Source organism: Myotis lucifugus, unplaced genomic scaffold (genome assembly GCF_000147115.1).
Source record: "Myotis lucifugus unplaced genomic scaffold, Myoluc2.0 scaffold_6, whole genome shotgun sequence".
NCBI lineage: Eukaryota > Metazoa > Chordata > Mammalia > Chiroptera > Vespertilionidae > Myotis > Myotis lucifugus.
This window is the reverse complement of record NW_005871054.1, coordinates 15,289,038-15,309,419: the sequence shown is the minus strand read 5'-3', so window position 1 is coordinate 15,309,419 and position 20,382 is coordinate 15,289,038. Positions and strand designations below refer to the sequence as shown.

At 45.5% G+C, this 20,382-nt stretch overlaps 1 protein-coding gene across 1 annotated transcript in view; it reads right to left on the bottom strand.

The window, feature by feature from the left end:
• Positions 1-1,454: 1,454 nt before the first annotated feature.
• The window catches only part of THADA (THADA, armadillo repeat containing), a 284,676-nt gene continuing 265,748 nt past the window's right edge, over positions 1,455-20,382 (bottom strand). Inside the window, exons 37-38 of the mRNA XM_014447808.2 lie at positions 3,659-3,828; positions 1,455-2,621 (exon numbers count right to left, since the gene is read on the bottom strand). Coding sequence (XP_014303294.1) covers positions 2,226-2,621; positions 3,659-3,828 — 566 coding nt within the window. The 3' untranslated portion in view covers positions 1,455-2,225. The remainder of the gene's footprint in view (positions 2,622-3,658; positions 3,829-20,382) is intronic.

The window sequence follows — 20,382 nt, the reverse complement described above, 5'->3', positions numbered from 1 at the left end:
ATATGCCCCCTTTTCCCCCCATGGACTTTTTTTACCCTCCCCCCCCCCCCCCCCCCGCCTTCACCACACTATTGTCTTTGGGTGACTGTTTCATTCTTATGACTGACCCAGCCTTCCCCGGCCCCTAGATAGAGCTGGCTTTGCAATCACATCACAAAGTAGTGCTGCGGCTGACACTCTAGAACCCTGGCTGTTCTGTTTTGTTCTTTGAAATGACCCCAAAGACAACAATTTGAGGGTGGCCCTGACAGTAGGGTATTCTACAGTTTCCCTGGGAATCAGGAAAGTGTAGGATAGCCATTTCCCTAGCCACTGCTATTGGAGGTGAGCAACAGGATTTCAGATACAAAACCAGTGACACATCTGGCCCTCCTGTCCTTCCAGGCTGTCCACAACCAGCCAAGATCAAACCCTAGGGTAATTCTGCCTAGTCAACAGCTATGTAAACACCCACTTTGCAGGCTTGGTAGAAGGATTCTGGAGATAACATACAAACATGCTATAGTTCATGCTTTGGTACAGAGTCCCTGCTGGTGTAAAACATTTTTATTATTATGCAACTGCTTGTATTTCATTTTAAATGGAGAAAAAAAGGGAATGCTGGACTTTGCTGGGGCCAGTTTCATAATATTCTACCATGGTTATCAGCACATCATGCCAACAATTCCCTGACTTCTCACCAGCCAGGCCTTCTCAGAACAAAAGAAATAGTAGGTTGGCAACCTCCCATCAAGTGTGCGTGAGTCACACAGATGCCTAACCAGGAAATTAATTTAGGATCACAAAAAACACACACACCACATTTTGAGCTGAATGGTGCAAAACCAACAAAGGAATCTCCTATTCTCGTTAAGACAAAACTTTGGACACTAAGTCAACTTTTCTCCCTCCCTAAAGAGCCATTTCTTTATACTTCTAGTGTGGCTGTATTTTTAGTGTTAGGTGGTTTTCTTTCAGAGAGAGACAAATTATACCTGAAATAAAAGCCTTTCTGCAGTAGGAAATGACCATATCAAACTCTCTCTTCTCTAAACTGCCTCTTCAGACCCTCAAACATCAATAATATAATTCTAAGAGACTGCTCACCTGAACAGTATTTTAAAATATTTACAGATCCTAAAAGCTGGGCCAGGTTTATATACGATTGCTGAAATGGCTTTTTCAGATAAGTAGGATGAAAAATGAATGTGGATGAGGCTATGACCCATCCAAGCTACGAATTTCAAAATAACTGCCTGAGGGTTACACTTACTCTGAGATAACAAATTAAAAATGGCAAGTCAATGAAAAACAGGACCAGCAGCAAAATGTATGCAAGAGTGACACCTGCTGGGAGTCTGAGGAAGAAAACCCTTAGGCTTGCTAGATTCAATCACTGAAATGGATCAATGTATTTTCTGGCTCCTAAATAAGAAACCCTTTGTTATTGTCACTAAGAAAATGATAGTAAACAGTGTAGGCATCAAATACACCATTTATTCTGGCTCTCCTTTCCCCAGGTTCCTTCTAACAGCCAAGAGGCTATGCTTTCACTGGGCAGCTAAATCAGGTATCCTAGCATTAGCACAAACACCTTTTTCTGGGGTAGGAGCTCTCAATGGCTCTTTTAATAATTAGAATGGCATGTGTAGGTCACTCAGGACTCACACATGCAGGCAATAAAGAAAACCCCTATTTGTATGAAGTTGATCCTTAATACGCTCAGGATCCATCCAACATTTGGAACATATTTCTGCTTTAGCTAAAATGGAATAAAGTTTAGAATTCTGACCAAATGGGCTGTTTGCCAACGAATCCAGCTCCTACATCCAGCCAAAAAAAAAAAAAAGGGGGTGGGGGGTGGGGTGGGAATCATGTGTCAAAACCCAATTCTAAGCAGTCAATTCACAGAAAATGCAGGCTGGCTATGGCTGGACATTAGAGGTCCTAGGGGGATGAAAAAGACTAATTCAGGCCCACAGGTGGCCTGCACCTGGGAACAGAGCAAATATTCAACGAGGTAGCCTCACTTCCTACAGTAGCTGCAATAAACCAGGCTGCCTTGAATGAGTGAACTGATGAAAAACTCCTCTGTAGAAAGACTGGACTCACAGAAGTTGGGGAGGTATGAAGGGCAAAAAAAAAAAAAGTGAATTTATGTTCAACATATTTCCTGCAGGTTTAGTGGAGACTAATCCACCCTCACCCCACCCCGCCCCCCTCACCCTCCAGCAAGTCTTCTTTCTTCAACAAGCCATTTCTGTTCCTGGAAGAGTTAACTGATTTGCTTCTGCTGGAGAGTCAGCAGCACTGGGAACTAGGGTGTCTTCCCCTTCCTTTCCTTCCAAAAAGGCCAGCAGCCTCAGGCAAGCCAAGGTCCTTTCCTCCTGAATGCGCAGTCTTGTGAACTCCACTGTCTTCAGGAACGCAGCAGGTGGTGGCAGCTCTTTGAAGAGCTGGGAAAGGAGGTGGCACTGCTCTGATGCTGTCCTTTGAAGATGACAGAGCCTCTCAGGGCTCAGGGGATGCCAGCTGGACTTGGAGAGGAGATGGTAGAGGTTCTTGTAGAGGTATCTCACAAAGATCAGGGTCTCAGCCCAAAAGTTGATTTCTGCTTTTTCAAACAGGTAGTCTTCTTCCACCTAAATCAAATGAAAAGCCAAAAGTCAACCTTACAGGGGATGCTTGCAAACCCCAGTCCAGATCAGAGTCCTACCAGGTGCAGAAGAGGCGTGTCCCCTCCCCCACCGGAGAGAGGGCCCACTCTGGCCTGTCAACACCAGCTACACACACCACTTGCAGCCTTGAAGGTCACCTTCTATTTTCACTCGTCGGACTTCTCTACCGGAGAGGAATTTTTTCCTCCAGACTTAACATGACCTTTGATAAAGATGTGTTTGTGGTTCCAAGCCAAGATATTTTGGGGGCCTGGTGCTGAAAAGGGGACCTGGACATGGGGGTGGGCCCTAGACATAAAGATGCATCTAGAATCAGAGAGGAGGGAGGAAGGGAACTCTCAGCAGCAGAACAAAGAGCAAACTACCAAACACGAGACACTACCTAGTCTCCGAGTATGAAATTAAATTTTTATAATGTTGGGGATTTTCAAGGCCATTTTATCACAGACACTTTATCTTGTTTCTCAATTTCCCATCAACAAGCTGCTTTTGAACTCTTAGCCTGCTGGTGATGCCAAGAAGGCCATCTGAGTCAGATACTGTGGCTATGAAGTTGTGAAGATGCTTTTGCTGCTTGTTTTAGTCTTGGTTTTCCTGTATGTTGACTAGTCCCCCACCTGAAGGGGCTAATAGTTTTCTTCAATCAGCAAATACCCTGGAAGGACCCTGATTCTCTGGAAATGTTTCACCTTCAGACCTCACCACATGGAGCCTCTGGCTCCTCCATTGTTGATTAATACAATTCTCCATAATTCAACTCTCAACTTCCAAGGAGCCTCTTTTAAAAAAGTCCTCTCTCCCCATAGACCTGAACCCCAAAAGCCAACACGAGAGCTGCCCCAGCAGTGCCCAGCAGGCTGCCATGGTCATCCGGAAAGTTTCTGAGCATTCAGAAGCACGTTTCAGCAGTCGTGTTAGGCCGAGTTAGCCTGTAAGTGCTGTATCCTGTGGGTTTAGGACACTCCCACCTCACCTCCACTTCCCCAAGACCCCAGGACTACCTGATGCTCGCTCTCCACACAGACCATGAGGTCATCGCCCTCTCCCAACAGCCATCCCAGCAGGACTGGGAGTGCAGGAGCTAGCTGGTTCCACTGCTGGAGCAGGTCACACAGCACAGCCAGGGCCATATCCAGCGCGATGGAGGCATCCACCTGGCAGAAGGCAAATTCTGTGGAAACGAGAGAGGTGAGAAATGAGTGTGCTGCTCAGGGCCAACCCCGGGAGGCTCTGTGGGATTCTGGGGACATGAAGGGCCTCAGGTAACAAAACCAATGCCACCAGCCTGGCAGGGAGGCTGGTGGGATAGGCTCACTAACAATTGTTAACCCACTTCTGGGTCCTGCTGTCTACACAGCTAGTCTCTCAGTGTGGATAGGAGCAAGCACACCTGTAGGACTAGACGTTTAGCTCCCCTTAGCCTGCCTAGTGTAATTGGAAGGTTATCAGGAAAGCTTCCCACCCAGTGTCCCCTCTGCAGGCCTGCCACATGCCCAAATTCCATTGGTTTGCTCCTTTCTCCAGCAGCAAATCCCGCTGGGTACATACACAGAGAACCTCTAACATCTTAGAGCAGGGAATCAGAGAACTTGTTCTTAAAAGGCCAGTGTGTGTGTGTGTGTGTGTGTGTGTGTGTGTGTGTGTGTGTATAAAATATCTCACCCAAGGATATTTTTCGAGAGAGTGAAAGAGAGAGAGAAATGTCGATATGAGAGAAATTCATTGATTGGTTGCTTCCTGCATGAGCCCCAACCAGGGCCCGGGCTGGGGAGGAGCCTGCAACCAAGGTATGTGCCCTTGATCAGAATTGAACCAGGGACCCTTCGGTCCCTAGGCTGTCGCTCTATCCACTGAGCCAAACCAGCTAGGGCCAGACAGTAAATATTTCAGACTGTCACAACTACTCAACTTTGCTGAAAGTAGCCAGAGACAATATGTAAACAAATGGTTGTGGCTGTGTTCCAATAAAACTTTATGTCCCAATAAAATTTGAATTTCATGTAATGTTCATATCACAAAATATTCTTCTTTTGATTTCCCAACCATCTAAAAATGCAAAAACTATTGTGTTACAGTTCATAAGCTGTACAACAGCAGACGGTGGGCTGGGATTAGCTCAGATTTTGCTGCCCGGTCTCATAGTGACTTCGTCTTTCAGACACTCGTCTTCCTTGGTGGCTGGGTAAAGGCTGCTGAAAGAGGAAGTGGGTGCCTTGGGGAAACCATTGCTTACTTCACCATCTTGCCTGAGACTCCTAAATATGGGTTTGAAGGGAGGCTCAGAGTGTTGACACTTCCGCAAACAACCTCGCCCCTTCTACCCCCAACCTGGAGGAGGTCTGAAGCATGGGACTGGAACCCCACCACCCAATGAACCTCTGTAGATCCATCCATGCACTGGTGCATGTCTTACAATAACCCACTTTTGTTGAGACCTTGTCTTTCCCAAATCCACATTTCCAGCTCCAGCTCACAGACCATTTGGCCTCACATTTCCAATTCCAGCCCACAGCTCATTTGGCTCAGCACACAGGGCTAGAAGGCTCAGCGTCTGGAATGGAAGGCCGAGTTCCCCATGGTGTGGGGCCAGCCTGAGGCCTATTATGAGAGCCTATCATGCGCTGGGTCCTGACTAAGTACTGTCTCTCCAGTCCTTCAACATCCTATGGGTTGGGTATGACCATACTTCACAGGTGAGGAATCCAGGGCTCAGACAGGTTAACACACTGTGACTGTGTATAGTTACAGAGCTTTACCAGTAAGTGGCCATAAAAAAATGAAATGGACAAGTTTCATGGTGTATGCAGAGCATCGATTTGGAGATTAGCACAACATTCCAGAGATCTCACCGTCTCTATGGTGAGATAAGCAGGGCCAGGATTACTTCGAGCACTCGGAGCAGAACCTTGACTCAGGAAGCAGCCAGGGGACTGATGTTACCACCTTCAGAGCCTCGAATCAACCCCCAGGACACCTTTCCCTTAGTGCCCCTGCTCCCCAGACAGCTGGCTCTGCAGCCCGGAACCAGGAGTTAAACTGGGAAACAGAAATAGAGGTATGTATGAAGGTGCATTCTGGCTGTAAGTCTGAGCCAGGTGTTGGCCCAGCCTTCACCTATAATACAATCCCTGTTTTTAGCTCTACCTGTAGTTCTCACCTGGTTTAGAACCTGTTTGGGGAGGAGGTAGAATTAATTGGCATCTTTCAAACCTCAGAATTAAACAGACACATGAAGAGTAGTACCAGATTAAACACAGAGCAGGTCCTCAGAACATTCCAGTTTATGGCTCTGAGATCCTGCGCCTTGGGCTGGCCCTGGGCAGCTGGGGGGCTGAGGGGACTGGGGGACTCTGGAGGCAGGTGCACAGAGTGGCCGGGCCCTGGTGGGGCTGAGGGGACTGGGCGCCGCCATCTTTGAGGGCATGGTAGTCAATTTGCATATTCCCTCCTTATTGGCTGTGGGCGCTGCCATCTTTGAGGGCGGGGCAGCCAATTAGCATATTCCCTCCTTATTGGCTGTGGCCGCCGCCATCTTTGCGATGATGTGAGGGTCAATTAGCATATTCCCTCTTTATTAGATAGGATAACAAACACTTTCCTTCTATTGAACCCTAATTGCTCCCACCACCATGAGGGAAGTATCCCCATTGAACAAATGAGGAAGCTATGCACATAACGGTTCGGTAAACAGGTCCAGTCCACAGAGTCAGTAATGGTGGCACTGGGTCAAGTTGACCTGGGTGCACAGGCTGCCCCTAACCTGCAGGGAGGCAATGGAGAAACACTCCCTGCACCCTATAGAGATGAAGTCAGACTTGGTTTTATCACTTTTAGTCATTTAAAAAGCTCCCAGCTGAGGGCTATGTTTTGAGGGGGGGAAAGGTAAAAGTTATAAGTCCTAGGTATTGTGGCACCAGCAGCAGGTCAGCTTATCTTGAAAGCTTTCTAGAAGATCTGCCCTCTGACTCCTTCTTTTTTATTGTCTCCTTAAGGCAAGGGCTGAAAGCCCCACAGGGGAGACAACACTTTCACGTACCAGCAAAATCAGTGCCTGCAGCTCAGGCAACCCTGCTATTAGGTCCGTCAAGGACACGTGCAGCTGACCAGAGATGCCACAAGGAAGGCCAGACAGCCACACCTGCCAGGACAGAGATCCTCCCTCCTGCACCATTTGGCCATGAATCATGCTTAGGCAGTGGCAGGAGAGTGATAGGAGTACCAGAGTACAAGAGGCGAACTGGTGCATTGGCTGAAAGTGGATCCAGATGGAATTATAACCAGCCAAACACCAACCCTGCAAGATGAGGAGGAAAGGGGAAGGAAAGCTGGGAAGGGGGTGGGAAGATGATTAGTTGGATTTAAGTCTCCTGTTCAAGGGGCCAGATTCATCCCATCACATTCCTTCTTTTACTACCTTGTCCTGGACTAAGACAGCTCAGCCAGAACAGTCCAGATCCCCTTCACAAGGAGGTTGAAGAGTAAGGAGAGAAATTTTTCAACCAACTATGAAGGCCAGCTGGGCTTTCATAGGCTCGCTGGTCTATCAAGGAAATAAGAAAGCAAGTGACTAAGCAATAAGTGTGTCTGAAGAACCTGTTGTGTGTCCAAAACAGCCAAACAATTTAGAAAAATGTAACAAAACTAGAAGATTCACAATTCCAGATTTCAAAACTTACAAAGCTGCAATTATCAAGACAGTGTGGTAGTGGCATAAGGATAGACATACAGATCAATGGAATAGAACTGAGTGCCTAGAATTAGACCCTCACACTTACGGTCAATCAATTTTTGACAAGGGGGCCAAAAACCATTAATTGGGGAGAAAGAATAGTCCTTTCAACCAGTGAGCTGAGACAACTGGATATCCACATGCAAAAGAATGAAATTGGACCCCTACCTCACAACATATAAAAAAATTAACTCAAACTGTATCAAAGATTGAAATTTAAGAGCGAAAACTATTAAACTCATAGAAGAAAACATAGGAGTAAAGCTTTGTGATCTTGTATTAGGCAATGGTTTCTTAAATATGACAGTAAAAGTACAAGCAACAAAAGAAAAGTTATAAAAACTTTATAAAAACTGAAAACTTTTGTGTTTCAATGAATATCATTAAGAAAGTGAAAAGATAACTCATAGACTTGGAGAAAATATTTGTAAATCCTATATGTGACAAGGGTCTTGGATCTAGACTATACAAAGAATTCTTAAAACCCAATAATAAAAAGAAAAATAACCCAACTAAAACATGTGCAAGAGATCTTAATCGATGTTTCTCCAGAGAAGATATACAAATGACCGATAAGCACATGAAAAGATGCTTAGCATCATTAACCATCAGGAAAATGCAAATCAAAACTACTGGGATAACTATAATAAAAAAGACAGGTAATAAGTTTTGGTGAAGATGTGAAGAAACTAGAACTCTCATGCAGTGCTGGTAGAAATGTAAAATGGTGCACCCATTTTGGAAAGTCTCAAAGTTTCTCCCACTTTTAGGGATACAACTCAGAGAAATAAAAAACATGGTCCAAAGAAAAACTTGTACATGAATGTTCAGAGCAGCATTGTTAATTGGAAATGACCAAAATATCCACCAACCAATGAATGGATAAATAAGATGTGTTACAGCCATACAATGGAATATTATTCAGCCATAAAGGAATGAAGTATTTATAAATGCTATAACCAGATGAGTCTTGAAAACATTATGCTAAGTGAAAGAAGTCAGATTCAAACAAACACATATTGTACAATTCCACTTATATGAAATGTCCAGAATAGGCAAATCATAGAGACAAAAAAACAGGTTAGTGGTTGCCAGGGGTTGGAGAATGGGGAAAATGAGGACTGTCTACTGATAGATACAGTGTTTCATTTTGGATTAATGAACATGTCCTGGAATTAGATAGTGGTGAAGGTTGCACAACCTTATGAATATATGACAATTTGTACATATGTACACTTGAATATGGCATATTTTATGGCATGTGAATTACATCTGGGCTGGGGGCATGGAGAGTATGGAAAGCTGAAAAAATGGCCTCCTAAAAGATATCCATGTCAGGTCCCTGGGACCTATGAGATTACCTTACTTGGAAAAGAGGTCTTTGCAGGTGTGATTAAGTTGATGCCAGTGAGATGAGGAGATAATCTTGTGTGATCTGGGTGGACCCTAAATGCCATCACAAATGTTCTACTGAGAGAGACAGAGCGAGGTTTGACACCAGACACACACAGAAGGCGATGTGAAGACAAGGACAGAGGCTGGAGTGACAAAAGCAAAGAAATGCCGACAGCCTCCAGGAGCTGGAAGAGGCGGGACTGGATTGTTCCCCAGAGCCTCAGAGGGAGAGTGGCCCTGCTGACACCTTAATTTCCGACTTCTGTCCCCCACCCCCACCAGCTGTGAGACAATACACTGCTGTTATTTTAAACCATCAAGTTTGTGGCAGTTTGTTACAGCAGCCACAGGAAACTAATACAGGGGGAACGAAGGGTAAATACTAAAGGGTGTGCTGTTTCTTTTCAGAGTGATGAGAATGTCCTAAAATTGATTGTGTTGATGGTTGCATAACTCTCTGAATATGCTAACCATTGAATTGTACTCGTTAAATGGGTGACTTATATGGTATGTATATGGTATATCTCAGTAAAGCTGTTATCTATAATAATAAAAGCATAATATGCTAATTAGACTGGACGACCTTCCAGACGACCTTCCGGATTAAGCCGCGGTGCTGTGGGGCCAAGGCAGAGGCAGCAGCCACGGCTGTAGGGTCCGAGCCCCTTGCATGAATTTCGCGCATCAGGCCTCTAGTAATAAAATAAAAATAAAACCCCACTCTGTGCCCAAGTTCCTTCCAGTTGCTGGGAGGAAGCCTGACCACAGTGCCTGCCTTGAAAGAGCTCACAGTCTACCTGAATCTAGACACACACACACACACACACACACACACACACACACACACTCCCCCGAACTGATTTAGAAAAATGAATGTAGACAACATGAATGAAAACAAATAAGCAACTTAAGAGTAAAAAGTATGCACTTTTTAAAAAAAAGAATTGGGTAGCTTTCTTCTTTTTCAATTCTCTGACATGTTTTTAAAAATCGATTTGAGAAAGAGAGAGAGACAGAGACATCAATTTGTTGTTCCACATATTCATGCATTGATTGGTTGATTCTTGCATGTGCCCTGACTGGGGATCGAACACACAACCTTAGTGTATTGGGACGACGCTCTAACCAACTGAGCTACCCAGCTAGGGCAAAGTGTGCACTTCTTATTCAGTAGGGTCATACTTCACCAAAAAGGGGTTGATAAATTAAATTTAATTAGGCTGGTTAAATTAAAGCTCAAAGCTTATACAAATACTTGCATTTTGTTCACTTCCAACCACACCAAAGTATAAGAAATGGATTCAAACAAATATTACCCTCAGGCAACGAGGCCTGTGAAAAAGACCTGGTTCTCCCAGGGGCTTTCGGCTTGGGGAGGTGGGGAGTGGCAACCACCAGCTGCTGAAAGTTTCAGGGTACTGCAGTGACACCCAACTTTGTGTGCAACTCATCGTCCTGCTGCTTGTGGCTCCCTCCCAAGCTCAGCAGGATGGAGTGAGGTGCCGTGGGCTTCGCCCTGGCTGCTCCAGCATAACAAAGGCCTGTCCCTGGGGCCCTGGCATGTGAAGGGGCAACAGGGTGAGGAATGAGCTGAGTCCAGAGCACAGACGTTCTGAACAACAGTGTCTGGGCCACACTTGGCATTCCCTCTCTTTAGCAGGGATTCCTTTGACCTGAACTGTGTTAGGCCTCTCCTGTGCGAGGTACAGTCAGCCCCTCCCTCCAAGTGAGCCCTGCCCTCTCCAGCACCTCCCCTGCACTCTGCCTGCTCCTCGGTGGTTCCACTGGCCTCCATGTGTTTATCACCTGCACCTCTTCCTGTAAGATTCACACTGAAAAAAGCCTTGTGCTTTTTTTCCTCTTTATAGGGTCACTTACCCCAAAACACTCATCCTGGAAGGGGCAATGTAACCCTCTCCTCCCATCTCCCTGACGTTGCCAAGTGAGCTGTGAAGGCAGGCAAAGGAGCCTTTGGCGGAGGTGGGGTACAGTGAGGATGTCTACACACGGGGGACATCCTGTGGTGGGGGCGCCTGGGCAACGTGACACCCCTTTTCCATCAGCCTCCTCTCCCCTGCCTGGGCAGAGTTTATTCAATGGGTCTGCAGACACATTCCACATTCCTCAGCGATGAGCTCGGATCCTGCAATTTCTCTTTCCCTTTCTTTGAAGTCACTCCAGTTTTCTTTAGCTTATTTCACTACTGGAACTTCTTTCTCTTTCTTACAGGGGACTCTCAGCCTGAGCTTAAAGACTGACTAGCTCCTTTTGAGTTCTTCCTGAAGCTTCTCTGGCCCTTACTCCTCCTGGCCCCCCACTCCCAAACTCACACCTTTTAGCTTACTCCGGGCTTGGGGTGGGAGAGAGGAAGAAACCAAATGACTGATTGATTTCAGCAGAGCTGTCATGGCCGCAAGGCGCTAAGCTCCCTGAGGATGCGACCAGTCCAGGGACAGGACACAGAGCAGAGCCTCAATGGGGGCTGCCCAGCTCCCCCAACACACTGGTGGGCTATAGAAGGTCATGGTGCAGATGGTCCTGAAGTGTAACTGAACACTAGACATTTGAAATCATACAAGTCCAGAAAGATCACTTTTCTCTCCTGAGGGCTTTCCCTACTACCATGCCCCAGCCTTACCCAGAATCCAGAGAGCTCCCCTCCTCACTCCCAGGCCTCTACAGCTCCGAACAGAACAAAACCGTCCATGGTATATAACCAGCAAATCAAGGTCTAAATGACTCCTCAACACACAAAGTGATCTGAAGATGCATAAACAGTGCTCAAAATGTTCAGTGCCCGTAATTTCAAAGTTTCTGGGAAGTTTATATCTTGAAACAAAGTTCACTCCCAGGTTTCTCCAGGCTTTTCCTATCTGTCCCTGTGACCAGCATTCTCTAGCAGCCTCCCTGGAACTCATGTCCACCTTCGGAAGGCATCAGACACCACCTGTTACCCCGGCTGGGCCGATGGAAGAGGCGTGGCTAAGGCTGGAGAAGCCTGGGGTGAGGGGAGGGACAGGACAGTCCACAGAAAACCTCTCTTCAAAAACAGGCCAGGGAAGAGAGAACAATTCAGAGAAAACAGGGCAGTGAGGCTCTGGGTTCTTGGGCAACTAGAAGGGAGAGAAGAGCCCTGCTGCAGGATGGATTTACCTGGTAAAGGAGCTGTAGGAAGAGCATCTTGGGGTTAAGGATCCTGTACCAGAGGGTGGGAGGAGGGATTAGGAGGAAGAGGAACTCTGAAAAGGAGCAGGTTGTTTTTGACCTTGAGGATGTTTTGATCTTGCCATGAATGTTACTGGTAAAAACAGTCAACATAAAAGTAAGCTGACAATGGCTAAATAACACACAATAACATTCACAGTAACTGACCAAAGTCGTCATTTTGTTAGTAACACTGAAAACTGCAAATAATGATTACAGCAGCAACACAGGGGGATGTGCACACATTAAAACTGACCGTCTAAAACTGGGGATAGTAAAACTCTTACTGATTAAAATCTTTGACCAAAAATCAAGTCTTCATTGTTAAATTTACACCTATTTACTTAAGAAAATAAGGGAGCCCCAGCCTGGTGGCTTAGCTGGTTGGAGTGTCCTCCCACACACCAAAAAGATTGTGGGTTCGATTCCCAATTAGTGTATATACCTAGGTTGCAGGTTTGATTCCTAGTCAGGGCATGTATAGGAGGCAACCGAGAGATATTCTCTCTCTCTCTCTCTCTCTCTCTCTCTCTCTCCTTAATAAACATATCCTCAGGTGAGAATTTAAAAAAAACAACACAAGAAATAAAAAAAGGCAAAAATCCTTATTAAAAAAGAAAATAAGGGAGAACATTCAAAATGATTTAATTGATCTACATAGAAAATTGATTAAGGAATTAAATTGGTTTGATGGAGCCCTAACCGGTTTGGCTCAGTGGACAGAGCATCAGCCTGCAGACTCAAGAGTCCCAGGTTCGATTCCAGTCAAGGGCATGTACCTTGGTTGCGGGCACATCCCCAGTGGGGGGTGTGCAGGAGGCAGCTGATCAATGTTTCTCTCTTATCGATGTTTCTAACTCTCTATTCCTCTCTGTAAAAAAATCAATAAAATTTAAAAAAAAGAAATAAATTGGTTTGATGGAGTTACACAGGAAAATGTTTCTTTTTGTGTGTGGTTTTTTTTGGTTGTTGTTGGTTTTCTGTTTTTTTTTTTTTTTTTTATTAATCTTCACCTGAGAGTATTTTTCCATTGATTTTTAAGAGAGTGTAAACGAGGTGGAGAGAGAGAGAGAGAGAGAGAGAGAGAGACATATCGATTGGTTGCCTCCTGCACGCACCCCAACCAGGGCTGGGGATCGAGCCCGCAACCGAGGTACATGCTCTTGACCAAAATCGAACCCGGGACTCTTCAGTCCTCAGGCCGATGCTCTATCCACTGAGCCAAACCGGCTAGGGCAGGAAAACATTTCTTGATGAAAATTAATCAAAGTTGGTATAATTCAGATTAAAACTTTATATTTAAAGTTACATAGCATTTCTGAATTTGGTCCTCACTCAAGAAGCAGTGGTTGGCCTGCTTCCACAACCTTCCTGTCCCTAAACTCAGGGCCTCTCTCACCTCTTGTCCGACTCTGGTCATGTGCCCACTGCTCTGAGCTCCTTGGGTCTCTCCGAAGCTCTCTCCTCTGCTATTCCTGCCCTTTCTTCTCAGTGGCATTTGTCTGGCCCTCACCTCTGTACCCACAGTTAGCTGTTCTGCCTTTCCATCCCCACTCACTCCCAGGTTTGCCCAGTCTTCATTTGAGAACAATGGTAACCTTCTAACCAGCCTCCTTGCTTCCTGTCTCGTCATCCTCTCCAAGCCATTCTCTACCCTGTGGTCAGGGTGATCTTTCTAAAGCCTCCTTAAAAGCCTTCAGTGGCTCCTCAACGCCTGAATGTTCTAAGTCTTCAGCATGAAAGGCTCTTTCTGCCTGGCTCCCTACGCCATTGTTACAGGAATAGGTAAGACCACAACTCTCTTGCATCATTTCTCCATCACTAGAGCACTGGCCATACCAGCCACATGTTTCAGGTTCACACCTTCCTTCATTCTGGGCAATTGAGTTTCTTTCTCACTAAATTCTTCCCCTGCTTTACAACAATATTTTCTAGGGGCCCCAAATCCTCTCAGCACCTCACCTCTTCTCCACCCCACCCCACCCCCTCTCCCACCCCCACCCAGACTGTCTTTCTTCTGATTATCAGCATCTCTTTGGTGGCCTTATTCACTTCCTCAGAGACTCCTGGTTCCTCAACTTTATTCCTTTGGTTTCTTTCCAGATCGAGTAGAATGAGGTCAAAGTGTCGTAGAGAGTGGGGATAGGGTGGTATAGGCCTACTATTCTTTGCCAGAGCAGACCTAGGAGAATATCCATCAAGAAAAGACCTCTAGTTCAGTGGTTCTCAACCTGTGGGTTGCGACCCCTTTGGGGGCCGAACGACCCTTCACAGGGGTCGCCTAAGACCATCGGAAAACACATATATAATTACATATTGTTTACAGTAGCAAAATTACAGTTATGAAGTAGCAACGAAAATAATTTTATGGTTGGGGGTCACCACAACATGAGGAACTGTATTAAAGGGTCGCGGCATTAGGAAGGTTGAGAACCACTGCTCTAGTTCCTCAAAAAGTTAAACAGAGAATTATGTACCATATAACCAGCAGTTCCACTCCTAGGTATATACTCAGAAATGAAACCAGGTACTCAAATGATAGCTTGTACATGAATGTTCATAGCAGCACTATTCACAATACCCAAAAGGTAGAAACAACTCAAATGTCTATCCATGGGTGAGTACATGAACAAAATATGACATATCCAAAGAACAGAATTACTCAGGCCTAAAGAGAAACAAAGCACTGATACATGCTACAACATGGATGAACCATATAAACCTTATACCTTGTAGAAAAGCCAGGCAAAACAAGTCATATATTATATGATTCACTTACATGAAATACCCAGAACAGGAAAATTCTTGGAGACAGAAAGCACACTGGTGGTTGCCAGGGGCTATGAGGGGTGGGAGGATAGGGAGTGACTGCTTAATGGACATGGGGAGTGCGAGGGGGTGAGGGGGGGGGGAAGGATAGTGAAATGCTCTTAAACTAGATAGTGATGGTTGAATAATATTATGAATATACTAAGTGCTATCTAATTGTATACTTTATTTTTTAAAATATATTTTTATTGATTTCAGAGAGGAAGGGAGAGTGAAAGAAACACCAATGATGAGAGAGAATCATTGATCAGCTGCCTCCTGCATGCTCCCCAACTGGGAATCCAGCCCCCAACCTGGGCATGTGCCCTGACCGGGAATCAAACTGTGACCTCCTGGTTCATAGGTCGATGCTCAACCACTGAGCCACACTGGCCAGCTGAACTGTTTACTTTAAAATGGTTAGTTTTATGTTATGTGACTTCCACCTCAATAAAAAATAAAAATACAGAAAAGAAAGGACCTCATTGGGGTGGAGTCAAAAAGTGTGCCAAGAACAGAGGCTGATGGGTAATTCAATTCTGTGTCCCTGAGGCTTTAAAGAAAGGGGGGTGGGTAAGAAGTGCCTCTTCACTAAGTTTTATTCCCCAGAACACATCTTCCAAAGACTAAGCGTGAGCAGGGGTGTGAGGGGTGAAGAGATGAAGGTGTACAAGAGGCTGGGCTCACACAAGGACAAGAAGTTTAGGACTTGGAGGACTAGAAAGGTTACAAGCTTTAGGAGGGCAGACCTAACAGCCACTGGGGAGGGAGCCCTTGCTTTCCTGCACCTCATCACATTCAGTAATAAAACAAGACATTTTACATCTAAAAGCACCTGCAAGGTAAGACTCATATGTAAGTGGATCCCGTGAAGAGTTTTATGCAAAGAGTGGAGATCAGATCACAACGCTGCAAGGAGAAATCTCTTTACCCAAATTACACAGACTCACTCATCTGGTTTCCATTTCATTGCCTGAGTCTGTTTTATAGTTGTGCTTTTTCATGAAAGCTTTTAAGGGAGGCTATTCCCTGACGTCATGCAAAAAGCATGTCCGAATACAATTACATTACAGAGCAGCGCTTTTGGAAGAGAACACAGCCACGAAGCTTGCTGGTGTCCTGTTTCCTTCCCTTTAAAGCCATTCGCCTGCTTTCTAAAAGCAGAAGCCCCCAACCCAGCTCTCCCGGTCCCTCTATCTGGGAAATGCATGCAGCCTGTCCCCCCGAGAGTGGAGATGTGGGCGGGTTGTCAGGGAGTGGTGTCCAGCTAGGGCATGCCCAGCACCAGCGCACAGTCCTGAGCCAGCTTGTCTAATGCTGCACACCTACAATCAAGGTGAGGGACAGAGCCTCCTTCTATTGGCTTTCTCAGGAATCGACTCCAAAACCTCCTTTCCACTTCCTCCTCCACCCTCATGCCTTATTCAGACTTGCCTCCAGGCTCGGGGAATGGCTTTTCTTAAAAGCTATTATGAAAAACAGCTCTTTTCAATAGAAATCTGTTCTATTGTGAGCAAATTCCCCATATTTTTTATTTTTCCCGTTTCTTTCTCCTCCTGGCAGAAGCTGCCATACTCCTAAATTTCCAGTAGAGGCTGTTCTTTCTCTCCCTCAGTCTGACTTGGGTGTCCTGCCATTTCTAGACAACCCTTTCCCCCTTTTCACTCAATAATATCCCTTCTTTTGAAGTCCATACTAACCACCCTCCTGTTCCTTTTAACTTTAGCTAGAGACTTGGCCTTTTTCATTGACACAGACTTCCTGCCATCCCACAGGTGACTTCAATATCCATGAAGATGTCCCTTCCAGTATTTGGTTTGACCATTCTTCAACCTCTGCAATTCTAATACTCTCCATCTCCAATTTCACTCTACTCCCAATAACCATGATGGCAGCTGAGAATCTGTCATTACTTAGAATGATTTCAACTTCAAGATCTCAAATTCTAAGCTTTTTCATCACTTTGAAATGAACATCATCATTGCTAACATTTATTGAGCACTTACTATGTGCAAGCACTATCATAAGTTCTTAATATATACTAATTACTTATGCATTATTAGAATGAAATTTTAAGGTTCTATGCACCTCATGTTATAAACAAGATAAGCAGAGAAACAGGTTAGGATATGGAATTTAAACCACATAGTCTATACACTATGGCTCTTATACCATATGACCCCTCTAATATCCTTAATGCAACGTTTAAAAAAATGTTTTTATTGATTTTTAGAAAGGAAAAAATAGAAACATCGATCAGCTACCTCCTGTACACATGTACACATCCCCCCCCCCCAGGGATCAAGCCCATAACCTGGGTAGGTGCCCCCCCCCCCAATTGGAATCGTACTGGTGACTTCTTGGTGCATGGGACTGAACCACATGGCCTAGGCCCTAATACAACTTTTTAACTTCCTATTTCTTCCACTGAAACTATCGAGTCACTCTAATCCTGACTACATCCTTGACCCTGACCCTTCTCATGGCCACTGCTTTCCTCTCTCTCTCTCTCTCTCTCTCTCTCGCTCTCTCTCTCTTTCTCCATATCCCTGGGTCTGTGATGCTCTTCCTAGCCACCAGCCCCCCAATCCTTTGGTCAACTTGACCTGCTATCAGGCTCAGCAGTATTCCACAACCACCTCTCCCCAAACCTACTATTCCCCTTTCAGCTACAGATTCTAGTTGAAGAGAGGCAGTATGCTGATTGGGCTCTCTATAAATTCATGCTATTTAATCTCAGCTGGCCTCTCACTGTCCCCTGGCAATTTTTCCATTCATTTTTTGGTCACTCCTAACTGAACCTCTATATAAACTGTTCCAGCTTTCTTCCTGTCCATATATCCTACTCCCTAACCACTCATTCTTACAGATAATCTTGTCGGGACATTCTACATGGGACATTCAATATAAACTCAATCTTCTGTCCTCCCCACCTTCAGAATTTCTCTAATGATTCTTTTAAAGCATTAGCTTGAAGGCAGAGCAGGGTCTAGGAAATGTGGTTTTAGGACAAAGTAGCAAAGTCAATATTTACAAGAGAGATAGCCCTGCAGAGGGAGGAGAGCCTAAAGACACATGGGAGAAAAGGGCATCGTGGGGGATAAAGTTCATGGAAATGGCATAAGGTGCTGCCTGAAGAATGTGGGGAGGTGAAGGAGCATTTTTTTTGGCTGAGTTTGAAGGGGGGTGATGAGAAGACAGATGAGGTTACAGAGTAATCTCTACACTCGGGCCCTTTATTTGCCTATCTCCTCCTTACTTCTAAACTCTTTGAAGTTGGCTTCTCACTTCCCACTACTCAACCCTTTCTCAACTCTCTTATGACATTTTCTCAATCCTTATCCTCTTTGACCTGACCTTTTGACAGTGTTTGGCATGGTTGACCAACCCTGTCCTCTTGATAGTTTTTCCTTATTTGAGTTTCATGACAATGGAGCCTCTTGGTTTTCTTGATGGGTCTTTGTTACTGCCTTTGCTAGCTTCCCTCCCAAACTACCACAATGGCCTCCTAAGAATGCTCTCTACCTTTAATTTCATTCTTTTCCTAATCCATCCATTTATCTCTCTCATTCAATATATATTTATTGAGCCCCTGGCATGTGCCAAGCATATGGCGGCTATTAAACTGCGACAGAATTAATCTTAATGCATAGCTCTGATCACGTTACTTATTTGTTCAAAAAGCTTTACTGCTTCTCTGGTGCAAATGGTATCCAGATTCTTTGGCCCGGAACTCCAGATTTTAGTGACATCTGTTGTTTTTGTGGCCTAACTTCCATTCACCTTATTTGGATAGCAGTCCCCCCATCTCACCCTGGAGAGCCAGCCCCTCCATTTTGGTCCATGTGGTTTGAGTGGGCCTAACCCTGCCCCCCACTCTGGGCATGGACACCTGACCCAGGTCTAAGCCAATCAGGGCATCAAGTCCCCCACCTCAGAGATAAGTTTTGGGATGGGCCTGGAACCCAACCAGAGCCATTGAAAAGCAATGAGATTGTAGCGACACAGATATAGCTGGAACCGCTATAGCCATCTTCCAACTCCAAAGGAAAGGAGAGCCTATCTGAAAACAGAACCACCGAAGAGCCAGGGGGAGAAAGGGCAAGAAATTAGGACCTGGGGACTGTTTGAGGCCTTGATGACGCCACGTCTGGAGCCAGCTCTCGCCCCAGGATTCTCACTTATATGACCCAAGATGCCCCTCTGTGCTGAAGTGGCTTGGCTTGGACTTTCCATCTTTTGCATGTGACAGAGTCCTGCTTGATCCCAAGGTCCTCTCCTGCATCCCAGCTTCATCCCACCCACCTTACTCAGGCACTTGAGGCTTGTACCTTACTGATTCACACCTTTCCTGAACAGGCCTCACCCTTGGCCCCCTGTCTTTCTGGAGTGCTCCCCATCTTCTCTCACTGAAATTATACCCCTTCTTTAAGGTTCAGTTCTGATGAACTTTCCTCCTAGCAGCCATTCTTCTCCGATTTTCCCTACTGACAAATGTTTGTCGAATAAATGACTAAGTAAACAAACAATGACACAGAAACAGGGTGGGGGTGGGGGGGGAGGGTGGTGGTTTCCAAACTCATGTACAAACCTCGTTCCAGGACTCATGTTCATTATGGTCTTGTTTTGGGCTTGGGAGTTGTTTTCTCTATCTTCCCACTGGTCTAAATCCCTGCTTCCTACCCTCCTTGGCCATTATTTCCTTGAGACACTGGCTTTTTAGAATGTTAGTAGATATTTATTTCTTAGTTTATTGATTTTAGAGAGAGAGGAAGGGAGGGAGAGAGAGATAAAATCAATGTGAGAGTGCAACATCAATCCACTGCCTCCTACACCGCCCCCACTAGGGATCGAGTCTGCAATCCAGGCATGTGCCCTGACCAGGAATAGAACTTTTCAGTGCACAGGATGAAGCCCAGCTAATAGAACCACACCAGCCAGGGCAGAATGTTAGTGGATATTTAAAACATAAAAAGTCCAAACTCCAAAACCAACCAAAGGAGGAAAAAAGATTTGGCTATTAAACTAGTTTGGAAAGTTCTGGATTAAAGAATTTGTTTGTTTTTTTACTGTAGGGGGTGGGGATGGGGGCCGGGCATGCAGCCCCTCTGGTACCAGAGCAGAGGGCAGTGCCACATTCTCCCTGCAGACATGCCTCAGGTTAAGGCAGTGCGGGCTGTTTCAGAGACACACATAAATCCCCTGCCCTTTGTTCAAGGTGCCTATTTGCTCTGCACAGTGACGATTATGAACACAGAGAACTGTTCATTGTTAAATATGGCATGCTAAGTGGTTTTGCTTTCTGGCAAATCTCCAAACCATAATTATGAAGGGACTCAGCTGCTGAGGAATTCTTGGGTTACCGGAGGCTTTGATCCTGCTGTGGCCTTCTTTCCCGACACAAATTTCCCTGGGTGTGGCTGCTTTTCATTGTTTTTCACTGCTGTGGGGCTGCTTAGAAGGGGAGGATTGAACGGAACTTCAAGGTGACCAGGGGCCTGGGCCCCTCAGCAACTGCTGAGACAAGGCTCTGGCGAAATCTCTGAGCCTTTTGGAGCCCCCAGTGGTGGTAACCAAGGGAATGCACAA